The 18,304-nt window shown below is 42.5% G+C and overlaps 1 protein-coding gene across 2 annotated transcripts in view; it reads left to right on the top strand.

Moving 5' to 3' along the window:
- GRIA3 (glutamate ionotropic receptor AMPA type subunit 3) overlaps positions 1 to 18,304 on the top strand; it is a 223,249-nt gene that overhangs the window by 147,647 nt on the left and 57,298 nt on the right. For both annotated transcript variants that reach the window (XM_077825727.1, XM_077825726.1), the window contains exons 11-12: positions 5,842 to 6,218; positions 16,312 to 16,510. In XM_077825727.1, the coding sequence (XP_077681853.1) occupies positions 5,842 to 6,218; positions 16,312 to 16,510 (576 nt within the window). The remainder of the gene's footprint in view (positions 1 to 5,841; positions 6,219 to 16,311; positions 16,511 to 18,304) is intronic.

The following is an 18,304-nucleotide window of genomic DNA, read 5'->3' as shown; positions in this document are numbered from 1 at the left end:
AAAGTTTCCTGCATGTGCTGTACATTGTAAGTGGACTAAAATGTTGCTTTTTAACTATAAAAAAAATGTATGAGTTAGTTTATTAATGGTGAAAGGTCCAATCTTGCTCCCATTAAATCCAGTGAGAGTTCTGTTGTCAACTTCAATGTTAATTGGCTTAACATTTCTGGGTACAACACCTCCTATCAACCGTATTAGGAAATGCTGCCACTGGATTACTCATATTAGCATAGTAACAATGTGTTGCGTTTTAACTTTGAATATAATTTAGGAGCCATTTTTATTTGTCTCATTGAATTCTATAAGCTCTAAGAGCTACCCTCTTATGAATCTCATTTTCTTTTAGTAGGGCAGTAAGTCTGATTGAAATGAATGGGTCTGTGTACTCGAAAACCATCACATTCAAGAAGAATTAGGAGAAATCCTTCAAATGGGTTTAATTACTATCAATTTCATAGTTATCTGCAAAGGGGTACAAACAGAGCAATCTGTTCCTCATAACACAGAAAGATGTAGCATACACAGAAACCTTGCAGGAAACGGTTCCTGCAGTAGCCTTCAGGAACTGTGAAAGATACACAGACCCTCACGATGACTCATCTAAATGGAGTTCCTTGCTACCCTTTGAAAAAAGCCAGTGTCTGACCCGCAACAGGCCACAGAGGACTTTCTGCTGGAGGAATGATGTTGCCTTGTTCTATCATGGGCAGATCTCAGAGGCTGAAAATAGTTCTCATAGCCAGAATCAGAGGTTGCTGTATTCATCAGTCCTTTCCCCATTGATGCCTGCAGGACCCACTCGTCATGTTGGCAATTCAGTATGCATCGCTCTTCTCTTTGAATGAGTTTGCACTTAGCTTTTGCCCCAGCTGTTGCCTTTCAGATATAGTGTGAAGCAAATGTTCTGACCACTTGTGGTCATTAAAAACTCCACGGCAATTACAAAAATAGGGATGGAATCCTTGGAATCCTGGCCAAATTCCAGCCAGAGAAGTTCTCTCTCAGGTATTCTGCCTACATAAATCCTTGATTTCCTGTTCTAAACCAATGTGTGGTAGTTGTTAGTTACTACAGTTCCTTCCAGAGGTGGTTAATGAAGAAGTGAGCCTTATATGTAGTTCATAGTTCAGATTAAGTGTGTTGAGATGCTTCAGGATACAAAGATTGAGAGACAAAATTTTCAAAAACACCTCAGCGCCTGAGATTTAGGAGTCTAAGCCTTGGTCTACACTAGGTGTGGGGAACGATCTAAATTACGCAACTTCAGCTATGTGAATAATGTAGCTGAAGTTGACGTACTTAGACCTATTCACCACGGTGTCTTCACTATGGTGAGTCGACTGCTGCCACTTCCCCGTCGACTCTGCCTGCGCCTCTCATGGTGGTGGAGTACAGGAGTTGACAGGAGAGCGCTCAGGGGTCAATTTATCACATCTAGACTTGACGCAATAAATCGATCCCTGCTGGATCGATCGCTGCCCACGGATCTGGCGGGTAGTGTAGACATACCCCTAGTCCCATTTTCAAAAGTGATTTAGGCACTCTGTTAGCTTGAGGCTACTAAATGCCTAGGTCATTTTGAAGATGGGACTTAAGTTCCTAATTCAATTAGGCACTTTTGAAATGGGACAGATTCTGATACTCTTGGTGAATACTGCCTTACTCCACCAATAGTCTAATTGAAGTCAAGGAGACTAGTTCTAGAGTAAGGTACTATTCAATGTGAGTAAAATGTTCACAAATGGAACCTATATTATTATTTCATTTTTCAGGCTCCTTTTGCAAGCACTTCAGCATTTTAGCTCAAGTAGTTAGTAATGGGTTTAGAAAAATAGAAACAAACAGCACTGTGCAGTCCTGCACACATGCATGAGTAGTCCCATTGAATTTGCAAGCTCAGTTTGCAAAAGAAGTCTGACTGATGCTGGAATAAGTGCACCTTTGTATATAAATATTATCTGTCTATCTGTTTTGCTTACATTAGATTGCCCCTTCCAAGGTGATTTTTTTTCCTTCTCAGATAAGAGACATGACCAATACAGCATGGGCGTTCTCTTTGTTTTAAAAGATTAAAATCTCCTTTCTACTCATGCTCTAGTTATATGCAGTGCTGCGTTAGTTAAATAGCAGTTTCTGATATTTACACACACATTGTAAACATTAGGTTAAACTGAACTCTGCTGTAACTCCACTGAAGTCAATAGTTTTACACCGGGGGGCACAGATGATTGTTAATCCCAGAACTCAATCATTTGACATTAAAAGCAGCAGAAAAATTAGGGCACAAGCTTAAAAGTCATATATGTTTAAAAATTGCTTTAAGTTGGTTCAGAAAAGCTTTTTGGTGCCTTCCTTAACTGCAAATATACTTCAGAAAGGAGTATTCCAGATTGTTAGTTGGAAATGTGTAGACTAAACCCTTCTGGTGTATTAGTTCTGGAGGAATCCAGCTGAGACAGTTAGCTTACAAAAGCAGCTACACCTACGCCATATGTTTCATAGCTACTTTTCATAATGCCTCTAAGGCAAATTGCATTCCATCGGTAGCAAACATCAGGCAAAGAGAAACAGATTATTTTCATTTAGACACTTTGGGCCAGACTCTCAGCTGGTGAAAACTGGCATAGGTTCATTTCCTTCAGGGGAGTTACTCTGGCTAACACCAGATGGCGGATCTTGCCCTTTTTATAGAGAAAGTGAATACTTTTGCATTGCAAAACTTTTCCCAATTCTCTGGAGCATTATTACTTTGTGAAGGTTACAGTACAGTGAAAGAGGGAGAATTCCATCATGAGCTTTCGCTTAAGGCAAAAACTTGTGAAGCTGTAATAGTTAGAACATGCTATCTTCCCCCTTAAGCTTTTCCGATAAATCTGCCCAAATTGACCCAATTCAGTTTCATTAGGTGGTAGAAAAAATGTTGTATAAGGCTGGTTAAAAATCCCCAGTGTTGTCATATCCCTCAGTACTGGATTCTGTGCTTACTGAAGTTAGTGGAGTAGAACTGGGCCCTGATTTGTATAAGACCAGAGGTGGTGATGCAGCTCCATTGGTTACCTGCACCAATCCAGCCTCATCAGTAGCCCTCAGCCAAGCTTTATGCCAAAATCATTAGCTATGATACTATAAGAAAAGATACATGTTGAGTACTACTTGCTATATTCTTACTACAACCAAATGTGAGAAAGTAAATGGGGAAATGCCATGAGACTAGCCTTTTAGTGTTTCTAGATTATAAAAGAAAAGTAATCAGCCAAATATGGAGACAGCTATCGGGTGGATTTTAGACACATACAGCCTAGGGTTGCCAGGTGTCCAGTTTTTGACCGGAATGCCCTGTCAAAAAGGGACCCTGGTGGCTCCGGTCAGCACCACTGATTGGGCCGTTAAAAGTCCGGTCAGTGGCGCAGCGGGGCTAAAGCAGGCTCCCTACCTACCGTGACTCCATGCGGCTCCTGGAAGCAGCAGCATGTCCCCCCTCCAGCTCCAACATGTAGGGACAGCCAGGGGGCTCCGTGAGCTCCCCACACCCCAAGTGCAGCCTCTGCAGCTCCCATTGGCTGGGAACCGCAGCCAATGGGAGCTGCAGGGACGGCGCCTCCGGATGGGGGTGCCTGGCTGCCTGGCTGCGCCTCTGCGTAGGAGCCAGAGTGGGGACATGCTGCTGCTTCCGGGAGCCACCTGAGGTAAGCGCCGCCCAGAGTCTGCACCCCTGACACACACACCCCGTGCCCCAATTCCGTGCCTGAGCCCAGAGCCCCCTCCCACTCTGCAAGCACCTCAGCCCCAGCCCGGAGCCCCCCTCCTGAACCTCAAATCCCTCATCTCCGGCCCCACACCAGAGCTTGCACCCCCAGCCAGAGCCCTCACACACACCCACTCTCCCCCCGCCCCCGCATCCCAACCCCCTGCCCCAGCCCAGTGAAAATGAGTGAGTGAGTGAGGGTGGGGAGAGTCAGTGACAGGGGGGAGGAGGGGAAGTGAGGGGGTGGAGCCTCAGAAAAGTGGTGGAGTAGGGGCCTCAGAGGAGGAGCAGGGCAGGGGTGGGGCAAGGGTGTTTGGTTCTGTGTGGGTAGAAAGTTGGCAACCCTAACACAGCCTCCCCCTCCATCAAACAGTTAGATGCAAGATCCATGTTGTATTTGAAACACACTAACATTGCAAAAAGAAAGCTTATGCTCAAATAAATTGGTTAGTCTCTAAGGTGCCACAAGTACTCCTTTTCTTTTTGCGAATACAGACTAATACGGCTGCTACTCTGAAACTAACATTGCAATCTTCCCAAACAATACAAGCTATTTATTACATATGCACTGACTGACCTGTATTACCACTGTTAAATTAGCATTAGAGTATTCCATGGTTCCAATGCAATGTAAATGAAAAGGATCGCCAGAAACACTCGCTTCTGCAGAAAACCAGAGGAAGAGAGCTCTTCTGCAATTACAGTACTTCAGGGCTCGTCTTCACTACCGGGGAGATCGATGCTGCTGCAGCGGGGATTGATTTAGTGGGTCTAGTGAAGACCTGCTAAATCAACAACAGAGCACTCTCCGGCTGACTCCGGTACTCCAGCTCCCCAAGAAAAGTAAGAGAAGTCGACCGGAGAGCGTCTCCTGTCGACGCAGTGCAGTGAAGACAGCGGGGTAAGTCGACCTAAGCTATGTCGAGTCCAGCTACATTATTCATGTAGCTGGAGTAGCATAATTTAGGTCGACTTACCCCGGTAGTGAAGACAAGCCCTTAGACTAGAATATGATGAGATTATGGTTTGTGTATAAATAAAAACTGCTCATTTTTTCTGGATACTTCATCCTTATAGTAGCCAATTGATTCCCCTTCTTGATTTTACAGTGAAAATTCCACCTGTGTTAAACAATGTTGTCTCAGCTAGGTGGGAAAGTCACTGTCTCATATCCCATCACAACGTTTCCAACTTTATTTGCCTATTTTGCTATAAATCAGTGGGATTTGGGTGCCTACTTCCATTAGATCCTTTGAAAATCCCAGCCTACATTAACAAATCAATCTGAGCTGATCTTGCTAAAATAAAAAAAAGAGAGCGAGAGAGAGAGAGCAAATCAAACCATAGAGAACCACAGTATTTGTCCATTATGTCCTCAAAGCATATTCCAGACACAGATTATCACTGGTAAACAACAAAAGCAACAGGGAGAAAACCCTTGTCATGTCATAACACTTCTAGATTGTATGTAAGAGAAATATAACAACAAACGGTCTCAGCTAGTCCTGATAGTTCCAGGTGTTGTTGTTATTATCCCTTCCTAGAATTTAGGAAAAAAATTAACAAATGCCTTGTTAAGGAATCAAAATGGACACTAAAGGCCTGTCATCAAAATAATCCACATGTGCTTTCAATTTTAACATAATCCTGTTGAATGACAGATTTTGGCTTTATGACAGTTTTAATGAGAGTTTATGACTACTTGATAAAGCAAAATTCAATGTGAAGATTATAGTAAAACTATGTTACATAACCCTCTTCATATTCAGGAAGTACAGAATTATTTAATTGGACAGCTCACTTTCTTTATCCATAATAGTTGGAAAACATATGTAGCTAGATTACACGCCCCTTCTTCATTGTGCCCCTCATGTAGAATTATGCATAATTTTTCATTATTATTAACTTTCTATCAATAATATAATGTTCTTAATCATTTTAATGATTCCAAAACACATGCAATTTGCAACGAAATTTTAACCCAATGATTCTTGTAATTCTTTATTGGCTTTATCATTTAATTATTTTGTTTGAGACTAGATTGTAATACGTGGTGACTGTTTTGCAACTAACTCCAGTATGTTCTCTCTTTTCAGAGAGCAGACATAGCTGTTGCTCCACTCACCATAACCTTGGTACGAGAAGAAGTCATAGACTTTTCAAAACCTTTTATGAGTCTGGGCATCTCCATCATGATCAAGAAGCCTCAGAAATCTAAACCTGGCGTATTTTCCTTTCTGGATCCTTTGGCTTATGAAATTTGGATGTGTATAGTCTTTGCTTACATTGGAGTCAGCGTAGTTCTTTTCCTAGTCAGCAGATTCAGTCCTTATGAATGGCATTTGGAAGACAACAATGAAGAACCGCGTGACCCCCAGAACCCTCCCGACCCTCCAAATGAGTTTGGAATATTTAACAGCCTTTGGTTTTCCCTGGGTGCCTTTATGCAGCAAGGATGCGATATTTCTCCAAGGTTTGTTCCATATCATTCCATCACCTTTTTGCATTTTATGGTCATATGCTGATGCCATGGTGCATATATGTTACTTTCTTAATTTTTTCAATTCCAAATTTTTTGTTTAACATTCCATCCAATGCTAAGCTTCATCACCAAGCCACTATGCTTATTCACCTAGTAAGTGTGCGAGTGGCATTGCCTTTAATGCCATTCACGCATTTCTGAAAAAACTTATATACACCATGTTGAGACTGTAAAATGCATAGGGTTTTACATTTTCAGCAATGCTTGGAGGGCTACCGTGTTTTTGCTGCATATCTCATTTTACGGTCATCTGCTTGGTGCATATAACATATTTATTTTGCTTTGCAAAATAAGAACTGCTTCAAAAACCACATGCAACAGCACTTTAAAACACCTCCATGCTGGTCTCAGCTTATGCTGACCTTTTAATTTTCCTTCGAGCTTTAATTTTCTATTTGTTTCCATTGCACCATCCATTCATCTATTACTAATTTGTTTACTATCACATTCATATATTCATTTCTCCATATGTACATCTCTAAGAGTCGTTATGTATTGTACTGTATGTGCATCATTATGTAAATCTAGTCTTGTCTGATCTCCTTGTGTTCATAGTCAATGTGGACTTCTAAGAAGTGTTGCCAGTGTTCATAACATTAATTTTTTTCATGCAAATAGTCTTTCTAAATAAGCCGTTAGGAAAACAGATTTGATGTTAGCTCTATTTTAATACAAATACTGATACTAAGTAGAATTTGATTGCTTTTTAAAGAAAAATTTACAAAGCACTGGAGAGTGCTCAAGTTCTCTTGATTGAACAATGCACACTTCAAAATGTTTTTTAAATAACAGAGTAAAAATGTTTCTATGCATACATCATTAAAATACATTGGTGACGTCTGTGATAAGCACTAAATCTATGTAGCTTTATAGTAATGGATCTTCACTGGTTTGTATAATAATATTTTTAAAGTCATTGTATAGCTACCATAATTATAAAAAAATTAGACTTATTTAGTACAAACAGTATGCCCTTTCCTCTTTAACAAAGTTGTGAACGTATATTTATTACCTTAGAGAGCCAAATGATTTCTCAATCAGCACTCATATTCAAAACAAGTAGAGCCCATTTCCACATGCTTTCTGTGCCCCTCTGAATGTGCAGACAATGCCTAAGTCTTTGACAAATTACCAGATTTTCATAGTCTATATAAAAAGAGAAATCTTGGGTGTAATCCTAGCCCTGTTGAAATCAAGGGCAAAAGTTCCATTGTCTTAAAAGGGCCAGGATTTCATCGCTTATAATCTAGAGTTGATCCTGACCCTGTACTCCTTTCACACCCAAATCTCCTATTAATTTCATTAGAGATTTAGGACATGTAAGAAGTGTCGAACTAAATGTGTTATATTTGAAGGTTAGCAATTTGTATAGTTTAGCAGTGAAGAAAGAGAAGTTGATTACAGTGATTAAATTTTTTTTAAAGTTATGTGCACAACACATTTTCCTAAATATGTGCATACAGTAATGTTAGCAAGAAATCTGTTAAACGAGTAAGTGTTCCAATGAGCTACCTGATGGTATATCTATAGCTTTTAGCTTGTTCCTCATGTTTATGCACTGTGTTTGTGGTTTAGTCCCAAAATCTGTACCCAAACTATGCCCCTTTGCTTGCTGTTAAAGATACGGAGCAGTGATAGCATTTAAATTGCTGTTGACCATGTGTTTGCCCAATTTAAAGGACCGGGAAATAAGCACCGGGACATCACATGGAAAGCTGCAGGCATTATGCTGTTTCCACTAGACCTGTTTATTGACAGTAAATAGAAGTGCATAGGGTTTTTTTTGTTAAGTTCTCATGTGACTCTTTGACCTGTTCGGCCTTGTATATTTTGCATAATGAATTGAATATATTCTATCTTTATCAATACCACAATTATAGATGACTTGGAAATACCAAGTATACAGAAATGGCAGTAAATACGTCCAGCTATAACTTTTAACTTAATATTAATACATGAAACATCCACTGAAGACAACATTCAGCTGTTCTGTTATCTTTAATGATAACAGAAGGCCAGACAGTTAAATGAGTTTTTACCAAAAAAATGTAAAATGTTTTAAGTTCCAGAAACACTGTTACTTTGAGTGTTGAGTCTAGTTTATTTTCCATAGAAAAGGACTATTCCCAAGCATTCCATTTGGAATCCATACCTTTGTCAGGAAGAAACATCATTCATAGCACATTGATTATATTGACTGTTTCATTATATTTTATTGGCATTAAAAGGGATTCATTCTTCCATTGTGAGTTTGCCTGAATACATTTCTTGTGTGAGAGTGTACAGCACTTTTAGAGAGATGCCAACGAGCATTCTGGAGAGGTCACTTTTGTGCTACCTAATAAAGGCTCTTTCAGCCACCTTTGTGTGGAATAACTGACATCTCTTGGCTAGTTAGATCTATAATGGGTGAGTATTCTCTGTGGATATTCCAGAGGATATATCCAGTGATGAGCTGCCAAAATCTTAACAACTGGTTCTCTCCTCACCCCATGAGGGGGTCATTGCCCACCCCCGCCCCCCCCGGGACTCCTGCCCCATCCAGCCCCCCGCGTTCCTTGATGCCCCCCAGGGCCCCTGCTCCATCCACCCCCCTCCCCGTCCCCTGACTGCCCCCAGAACTGGGCAGGAGGGTCTTGTGGGTGGCTGGAGCACCCACGGAGAAAATTTGGTGGGTGCAGAGCACCCACCAGCAGCTCCCCACCCTGCGCCCGGCCCCAGCTCACCTCACCTCCACCTCCGCCCCTGAACGCACCGCCCCACTCTGCTTCTCTGCGCGTCCCCCGCCCCCCCCCACCGGGCTTCCCGCAAATCAGCTGTTAGGCGGGAAGCCTGGGAGGGCTGAGAAGCAGGCGGCGGCTTCCCGCTCAGGCCGAGGGTGGTGGAGGTGAGCTGGGGCGAGGAGCGGTTCCCCTGCCCCCCTCCCCCTCCCGCGGTTACCTGCTGTGGCACGGGCAGCCCTCCTCGCGCCCCCCCACCCCCGACCCAGCTTACCTCTGCCTCCCTGGGCCTGAGTGCGAAACCACAGCCTGCTTCTCAGCCCGCCCCGGCTTCCCGTGCGAACAGCTGATTCGCGAGAAGCCTGTGGGTGGGGGCGGAGAAGCAGAGGGGGGCGGCGCGTTCAGGGGAGGAGGCAGAGGCGGAAAGGAGGTGAGCTGGAGCCGGGGGTGGGGTGGGGCGAGGAGCTGCTGGTTGGTGCTCCAGCCCCGGAGCACCCACGGAGTCGGCGCCAAGGCGCCACTTTTGGCCAGTTAAATTTAGAAGGCCTTTTAGAACTGGTTGTCCCTCGCGGAACAACCCGTTTTAAAAGGGCTTCTAAATTTAACAACCGTTTTCTAGCGAACCGGTGGGAACCAGCTCCACCTCACCACTGGATATATCCCTGTACTCTACTCTCTGTGTTTAATAGGATTTGTCTAACCTGAATCAGATAACAGCTATTCGCAGTGTTCAGTACATCCCTCTATGGAATCAACATTTGTTCCAGCCGTTTTGTTCTTCTATCAAAGACTACTGTGTTGTCAGCATAGTGAGCTAAAGTATTGAGAATCCACTCGTGGTAGTTCAGACATAGATTACCTAGCTTTCTTTAAATGGAGAATCTACACAGAAAATGAAAAGCCACACAAAGCACAGTCAAATTCGTAACTTGTTTTGAGCAAAATCGTTTCCTTGCAGGTTCTACGAGTCAATGTCTTTTCATTTTGCTCTGTATTCATGCAGAAGTAAGGGGACAGAGTAAGCAATTGCTGCTGTAAAAGCAAGGTCTTTTATTAAAAAGTATTGCATGAGTATGGTAGGTTAAGGCTGTCAAGTTCCAGGGACCTATTTCTTCCGCTGTTAGAACCAAGTGACTCCTCTAAAGGAATTGGGAGTTACTTATAGTGGGATTTTCAAAAGCACCTAGGCATGTAACTCCCATGGAGTTCCTGTGGTGGGAAAATGGGAGTCAGAACTGGAAATGCTGTTATTGTAATCTTTCATCAGCTGGGGTTTGGGTCATGTGGTCAAGTCCTGTGAAAACGTACACCTCATGCAGCTCTATCACACTCCATGAGCTTGCTGGTGATGTAAGGGCAGAACTTGGCTCACGGTTTAGCATATAGCAAATTGCATGTATACTTGAAAGAAAAAGTGGCTGTAGAGATTCAGATTTTGCCCCAAGGAAGTCAGTGTTTTCCAGTCGGCCTTGCTAGTTTTTAATTTTATTAATCTTTTATTAGTGATAAGAGGCCAATTAAAAATGGATGTCTGCAAAGCCAAATTTTTTTATAATTTTTATAGGAAATAATACACATTTTTGTGTTCAAGAATACAGGAAAAATTCAGGTGTTTCTGATTAAAAGATAAGAATTTGTTTCTGTATATTACTGTTCTGCAAAGTGAATGCAACTTTTACATAATAATGTTGTGTTTTTCTCTTGTTGCTAATTTGCTCTCATTTAACTCCATGCTTCCTTTCAAATTTCCTCTCAAGGTATGCTCACTTTCTGTTTACTTCCCTTTCAAAGCACCTCTTGAAAACCCTATATTGATAATGCTGTTGTTCAATTACCATGTCTTTGTATCAAGCTCAGTATGAATTAGTTAATATAAAAAAATTCATTTAAACTGAATGGTGTACAGTGTGCCGCCTCACTGAGGAAATGTGCATTTTATAAAACATCAAAAGTTGCTTGCATTTTTTAAACAGGATCTTTTTAAACAGCAATGCTGCATACCTTGTACAGATGTGACCTCTCTACAATAGTGGTTGTAGGTGTTTTAAGTTGTAATCCTTTTCTCTGTAATCGTTATCTGAGTAATGGACAATAAGTTATGTGACAGCTCAACTAAAATTATAAGTATTTTCTTATCATCAGCCTGATTTAAATTCAGAGTTTACGTGCTAACTCTGTTTTTCCTCAGTCCTCTGCACCAGCCCATGCAATGAGTATAAGGAGCCTTCAAATCAGCAGATGGAGTTGGGAGGAGAAAGTCCTGTGTTGTTATTTTCTCTATAAAAGAGGCTGGCAGACCCTGCCCAATTGCATTCTAGATCTTTGGCTGGGTAGGCTAGACACTGGCTTTCCATCTTTATTTTCCTCAGAGATTTTTTTCCAATCCTATCCAAATCACCACTTGCAGCTACTTTAATGTAGGTTGCTTCAGAGTGGTGGGTGTTTAATTTTTTTCTGCATGCTCTCTGGAGCACTCTGGGGGAAACAGCTCTATGGTTTCATCCAGCTTTTTCTGAAATGAGCTCAGCTGTTGGAGTGAGCAGAAGCTCATTCCAGATCTAACAGAAATAGATCAGAGAACTGGAGAACTAACCTGCTCCTCATCCTCCAAGAACCATCTCTTGCACTTCATACATCCCTCAGGAAATCCCATCTCTTTGAGCAATCTCTCCTCCCTTCATCTCATCACTATGTAAATGCCCAGACTCTCCAGCCCCAGAACTGTCGTCAAGTATTTTATCTTTTGTCTGTTTGTCTTGTTTTATATCATTATAAGCACTTTAGGACAAGAATCACTTACCTTTCTGAGTGTGTACAGAGCTGTATAAATTATTATAACATCATATGGCTCTGTGGTTTCACTGTTCCTGTATTGCTTGCCTTTCTGACTGGTAGCCCAAACCTGGAGTCACTAGAGAAATACCAGTAACGTCTCCTGCAGCAGGCTCATGTTAAATTTGTTGTACTTTCTTGTCAAAGGGACCAGGTCACTTCTTTTTAACCTGGTTCTGACAAGTCCTAACTTCCTTTTGGGTAGTGCTCAACCCTGGGGCTTCCTCGGCGGAAGTGCTGAGATTTTTTTTAATTTTTATTTTGGCAGCTTATAAACTGAACTGAAAGCTCTGCCCTCCCTTAGCCACGTCGGATATCATCCTATTGCTAACACGCCCTCATAGGTACTCACTTTATTTCTCTGAGGAACATCTTAGAGAAATTCCTCAGGCTGCACCATTACTTTGGCTTGACACAGGTGTAACTAATCTTTTTAAAGCTGCCTTTTTAGTGGGCTTCTATTTAGGCAGATGGGGGGGCTGGAGCTTCAAGCTTTTTCACTGCTCAAGTTATCAGAATGAGGTAGTGATCAAGTCTGTTCCCCACCTCCCTAATTCTGTGTAGGTGGCTTAAAGGAGAAAGAAAAGACTCATCATGCACTTACTGCGAAGAGCTTTTCTTATGGACTCTACAGGAGAACTGGAATTTAGAAAGTCAAGTCACCTATTTATCCTTTTGAGAGGCTCCAAGGAAAGCCTGACAACCTCTATGCCTTGTATGTCTTATTGAGCGTGAGACTGCATTAAGAAAGCTTATGCTGTCCAAAACACTGAAGGTTTCTGTCATGGCTCATGCCTTGAAAGCCATCTCTTCCTCCTGGGCAAAGAGGCAATACTTCCCTTCTAGAGCTGAGCAATGTGGCTACCTGAACAGCCTCACATACTCTTTCATATCATTACAGTCTTGATGCAGTGGCCTCTGGAGATACTGACTGCAGCAGGTGGGTGATGTGTGCTATAATCCATCAGTTTTGCAGTATCTTTGGATACCAGCCTGCAGCTGTTCTTGCAGTGGGATTTGCTGTTGATGTTCCCTGGGCTAGATATATACTGGAGAATTGCAACTTCATACCTGTTAGTGTGATTTCTCCATGTCCCTCTAACCCAGCCCAAATTTCCCACTCTGCTTCTGTTGTTTTGGCAGTATTTTTATGAATGTGTATTTTGATGTTGGGCTTTCTTAGAATTGAATAGAATTTTTATTACTCGGGAATCCCATCAGTGGGGCAAGGCCAGCCAGCTCCCCCTTTTTGAGGTTAGGGGTAGGGTGATGGCACAAGATTATTGCCTTTTTCTCATCTCCATCTGTTGGTGGGCGAACTTGTACTTCCTGCCTGGGGGTGGCACTGAGGGGCTTGAAGGAACCAAATAATCAGGTAAGAATTTCTCATTTTCTCTGCATCAAAGGCAAGAATGGTCTGTCTGCTCTAAAACCTATTGCTGAAATTGTCTATTTCTTTATCACTGCAAAAGATTGGCGTCTACTCACACTTTTTTTTGCATACACCATGTAAATAAACATTAGCAATTACATGTATAAAATTACTTATATATGGTAGGGTCCAAATCATAAAAATAAATATTCTTAAGGATTTTCATATGTCATGCTTTTAAAAAGTAAGAAAACTTTAGGTTGTAGGGGGGCTTGGTTTTGATTCTCTCCCCCCCCCCACCTTCTATTCAAAATAGACACTTTTCCTTGTTTATAATAGGAGAAGAAAGAACCCTTAGCTGTAAATGTTTGGTAGAATATTTCTGTACACATAAATAACAGACCAAAAAAAAAAAGAACATTATTAAGTTTGTGAAGTCAAGAACTGAAAAGTTAGGAAATACCAGAATTATTGTTGCCAGTGCATGTAAAGTTCCTCGTTTCCTCTATTCCACATAAAACCGAGGATCATTTTCAAAGCGGAAGAGATACAGGTTTGGCAAGAGGCATTTAGCCACAAAACCCTGTACTGGTGCATTATTAATCAAACATATCAATGACTAATTCCTCAATGGGTGGTGAGTGTGCTGTTTCTAAGGTAAAATATACTGCAAGTGTGCCAAATGGGGCCCTATTTTTCAACCATTTCTAGTGAATTTGTTTGTAAATTTTGGGCTACAGAATCAAGGTCCATGGACTTTAATATATGTGGGACCTGATTTTGCTTCCACTGAGATCAGCGAGAACTATAAGAACACATATTTGAATAGATAATTTTGTACCAATCTTCTGCAGTGTAACTGATCACAATGTCATTGATCAGCAGGTGCTTACCTTGAAGTATGCACATAGTCTGATTGACTTCAGTGAAACTACTCACATGCTTAAGTGCATTTCTGGATTGGTACCAGAGTTCTCAGTACCTTGTGGGACCATGCCCTAAAATTGGGGTTTTGCTTGAGGAAGGAGTACAGGATTGGGTCCCAGACAAACATTTAGGGCTTTATGCTCAGTTAAGATCCCTTGTCTACAATGGAGCTACATTCTTTTACATCAACTGAGGACTGGCCTTTTATTTTACAATGATTTTATTTTATTTCTTTTACATTTTTAAAAAAGCTAAGGGAAAAAACAGGCAGTGATTAGATTTTTTCACCTCACTCTGGTACTGCTTTGGTGGTGTGGGCTGAGATGGGAATTTGGCAGACCCAAATTATTAAATAGTAACATGCATTGTTTGGAACAGTGGGTTTTAGACATGCAAATTTTAATTAACATAAAATATACCAGAATGTTTCCTCATTCTAACGTGTAGGATTCAGACTCCCTTAATTCCCATTGAGCCATGGCATGAGCAGACCTCATACTGCTCCCTTGGAGTAACTCCCCTTTTGCAGGCCTCAGGGGGGAGATTATTTAGCTCCAGGTCTCGCATGTAATCAGCTAGCACTGAGCATTGGATGGGACTTTTCTGCCCACTTCCTATCATTGATCTGCTGCAGAATGAGTTGGGAGGTGGGGGAGTGGGAGGATTCCTGTGTTCACCTATCTCAGGGGTGGCCAAACTGAGCCTGAGAAGGAGCCAGAATTTACCAATGTACATTGCCAAAGAGCCACAGTAATATGTCAGCAGCCTCCCTGTCAGCTCCCCCGCCCTGCTCCCAGTGCCTCCCGCCACTGGCAGTTCCGCCAATCAGTGCCTCCCGCTCCCTCCCCACACCTCCTGATCAGCTGTTTCGTGGCATGCAGGAGGCTCTGGGGCACAGGGGGAGGAGCGAGGACAGTGCAGGCTGAGGGGAGGGGGTGGAGTGGGGGCAGGGCCTGTGGTAGAGCCAGGGGTTGAGCAGTGAGCATCCCCCGGCACATTGGCAAGTTGGCACCTGTAGCTCCAGCCCCGGAGTCAGTGCTTAGACAAGGAGCCGCATGTTCACTTCTAAAGAGCCGCATGTGGCTCCGGAGCCACAGGTTGGCCACCCCTGTCCTATCTTCTGCCTCCATCGGTCAACTGCTGTTGACCTATTCCTGGCCCCTCCAATCCCCATGGACGACGTCCTTCATCTACTTATCCTGCCTGACTTCTGGACCTGAAGTGCCTGCTTCAGGTTCTGGTTCCTTTAAAATGCCTACCCAGGATATGCCACACAGTAATAACTGCATCCATTTTTCCTTCTAAATAAATTACAAATTACCTTATTTATACCATGTTACACCTGTGTATTTTACACTACACATCCAATGAACTTTGGAAACACTCTGCACATCACCTTACTCATTCCTTTCTCGGGACAAAACTCATCACTAGGTTTTGCAAGGACCAAGCAAGAAGTGCACAAATAGAGTCTTAAAACATTAGTGGTATCATCCTCGGCTTCATTGCTGAAACTTTTCTCTGTCAACTTCAGGCCTCATTAAAAATTAATTTAAGGCCAAAATTTCAAGAAAGTGCTTTGATCTGTGTCCAGGGCCGGCTCCAGGCACCAGCGTTCCAAGCAGGTGCTTGGGGCGGCGGTCAGAACGGGGTGGCAGAGCTTCCACGGCAGCAGCAACTCGGCGTCAGCTTCTCTCTCTCCTGCCGTCCGCGGCGGCAAAAACAGTAGAGCCGGCCGTGCCTCTGTCTATACCATTTGTACATGTCCCCACTTGCGCAATTACGTAGGCACACACGCACTTAGTCTCAGATCTGCCAAGACTTATGTCTGTACCAACAGTGCATAAAATTAAGTCATCCCATCGAAATCCTAGTGTAAGTCTTGGCAGGATCACGGCCTTAGAGACAACTCTTGAGCTCTGTACTGAGTTTTCACTCATAGAGTGAAACGTCTCCTAAGTAATGCCTGGGTAAGGATATCAGGAGTTGGCTTATGATCATCCATTTTATGTGCACAAGAAAAGTCTGCAAATATGGAGATTGTACACCAAAAGGGTTGTGCATGCAAACTTTACAGGCCCACTTTAGGATGCTATAATAAAAACATTGCTTCCCTTCTAGAAGAGAAACACAGAATGGATTGACAATTTTGACCCTGTCTGTTTTACCGTAGATCTCTCTCAGGACGAATTGTCGGAGGAGTCTGGTGGTTCTTCACACTCATCATCATCTCTTCTTACACTGCCAACCTTGCTGCCTTCCTTACTGTGGAAAGGATGGTCTCTCCCATAGAAAGTGCAGAGGATCTGGCGAAGCAAACTGAAATAGCCTATGGAACCTTGGATTCAGGCTCAACCAAAGAATTTTTTAGAGTAAGTAGTCTGGCTTACGGCAGCTTTGTTAAACCTCTCTCACAGTGTTCCTAAATAATAAATGCCTCATAAACAAGGCCCTGAGTCTGCAAGCACTTATACATAGGCTGAACTTCGAGTCTGTTAGTAGTTCTACTGACATCAGAATGGAGGATCAGAACCTTGGAGCAGCAGGGTTAGTTATCTGGGGTGATTTGAGTAGCGAGGCAGCTTCCTTTCAAAAATCCAATATTGCAAGAAGAGTTTTGGCTCCCCACTTTCAGAAGCTCAGCATGCTGTGCAGCAATATAATGGCCAACGTAACATTTACAATAAGACTCTTGGAGCAGCGACTTTGGGTGTTTCACATTGCCAGCAGTCCATAAATAATAATTAGAGCTTCCAATTTTGGCCTGTCTTTGCCATAATTTAAAAAAGCAGAGTGGGAAGCATGCTTTTGTATTTTTACACGATAAATTGCATGCTGGAAATATTTCAGTATTGTACAGAAATCTGCTTCCCCCCCTCCCGCATTTAATAAGACAATGCTTATGTTGGGGGACCGGGGCCGGAGATTGGATGTGGTGAAAAATAATTTTCAGGATTTTTCATGGGTAAATATCTGTTTAAACTGGAAACCAAGGGCAAGATCTTCCACTGATGTAAATCAGCCCAGGCTCTGGCTCCAGAAGTACAAATTTGCACTAGCAGTCTGCCATGTAATCACTATATTCACTGCTGTCCGTGACCAGAAGAATTTGGGAGATTGGATCATTTTTCCAGGTTAAGGGGCTGAGGGCCAAAACCCTACTCCTGCAATCCCACCAGAGTAAGGCTAGAGGATCAGTCCCCAGATGCTGTATGAGTGGCATATGCTAATAATTTAGTGGCGAATAATGGCCGTATTGTTGTGTTGGTAACAATTAGCTTGAGGAGCTTATCCATTTTAAGGTCACTGTCAGATATCAGGTATTTGCAGGGAATCCCAGGTGGCCAGGAATCAATTGTTGAAAGAAATGGGAGGTTCCTTCCTTACCATGAGCTGAATAGCACAGGCTCAGTGGAAGCCAAAAAAACCTCAAACTCATATAAACCAAATTTTGCATACTTAAAAATGTTATGACTTTAAAGTCCCTTCTGGCCTTTCCAGGCTGAATGGCTCTGCAGCTTTGATGCTATTTAGATGCACCTCACTTTTCCTACAGGAGAATTCTGCATCTGAATAGCTTGCACCTATGAATTATAGAAAAAGGAATTGTTAGGGAGAGTTCTTTGTTTTCTTAATAGTCTGATGTAATGTGCAAATCCCTTCTCAGAGCAAGATCAAAGGAGCAAGTGTTTTTTTTGAAAGGATACAAAGTCTAGTAAACGTATGAATACTTTATTGTGCTGATAAGAGTCGGGATGTTCTCTGACACTCTCCTCAAGCTAGGGGAAAGCAGGGTTCTAAATGAGGATGACCTATAAAGAGCTGCCAGCTCTGTCGAGGCATAAAGAAAAATGAAATGGGGTGGGAGGAGAGCAGAGCACTGGCAACCGTGGGAGCAAGCACAAAATTCTGCTTTATGCTAACACGGAGGACAAAAGGGGGAATTGGTGGCACAGAAACTGGGCCCTCTCAGTCCTTCATATGCACTGTAAGTGGCGCTAACCGATCCTTGTCTACGTTTTACTTTCTTGGGAGCTCTGCATTATTTCAGTTGTACTATTAATTTCTAGAGAATAACCACTTTGCATGTCATGATGGAGCATGGAACTGCTTGTTGTACCCAGTCTTCTTCCATTGATTTGAGAAGGAGAAAAAAAGTACCGGTA

Source organism: Eretmochelys imbricata, chromosome 9, assembly GCF_965152235.1.
Source record: "Eretmochelys imbricata isolate rEreImb1 chromosome 9, rEreImb1.hap1, whole genome shotgun sequence".
Lineage (NCBI taxonomy): Eukaryota > Metazoa > Chordata > Testudines > Cheloniidae > Eretmochelys > Eretmochelys imbricata.
This window is presented reverse-complemented; position numbering and strand designations above follow the sequence as displayed.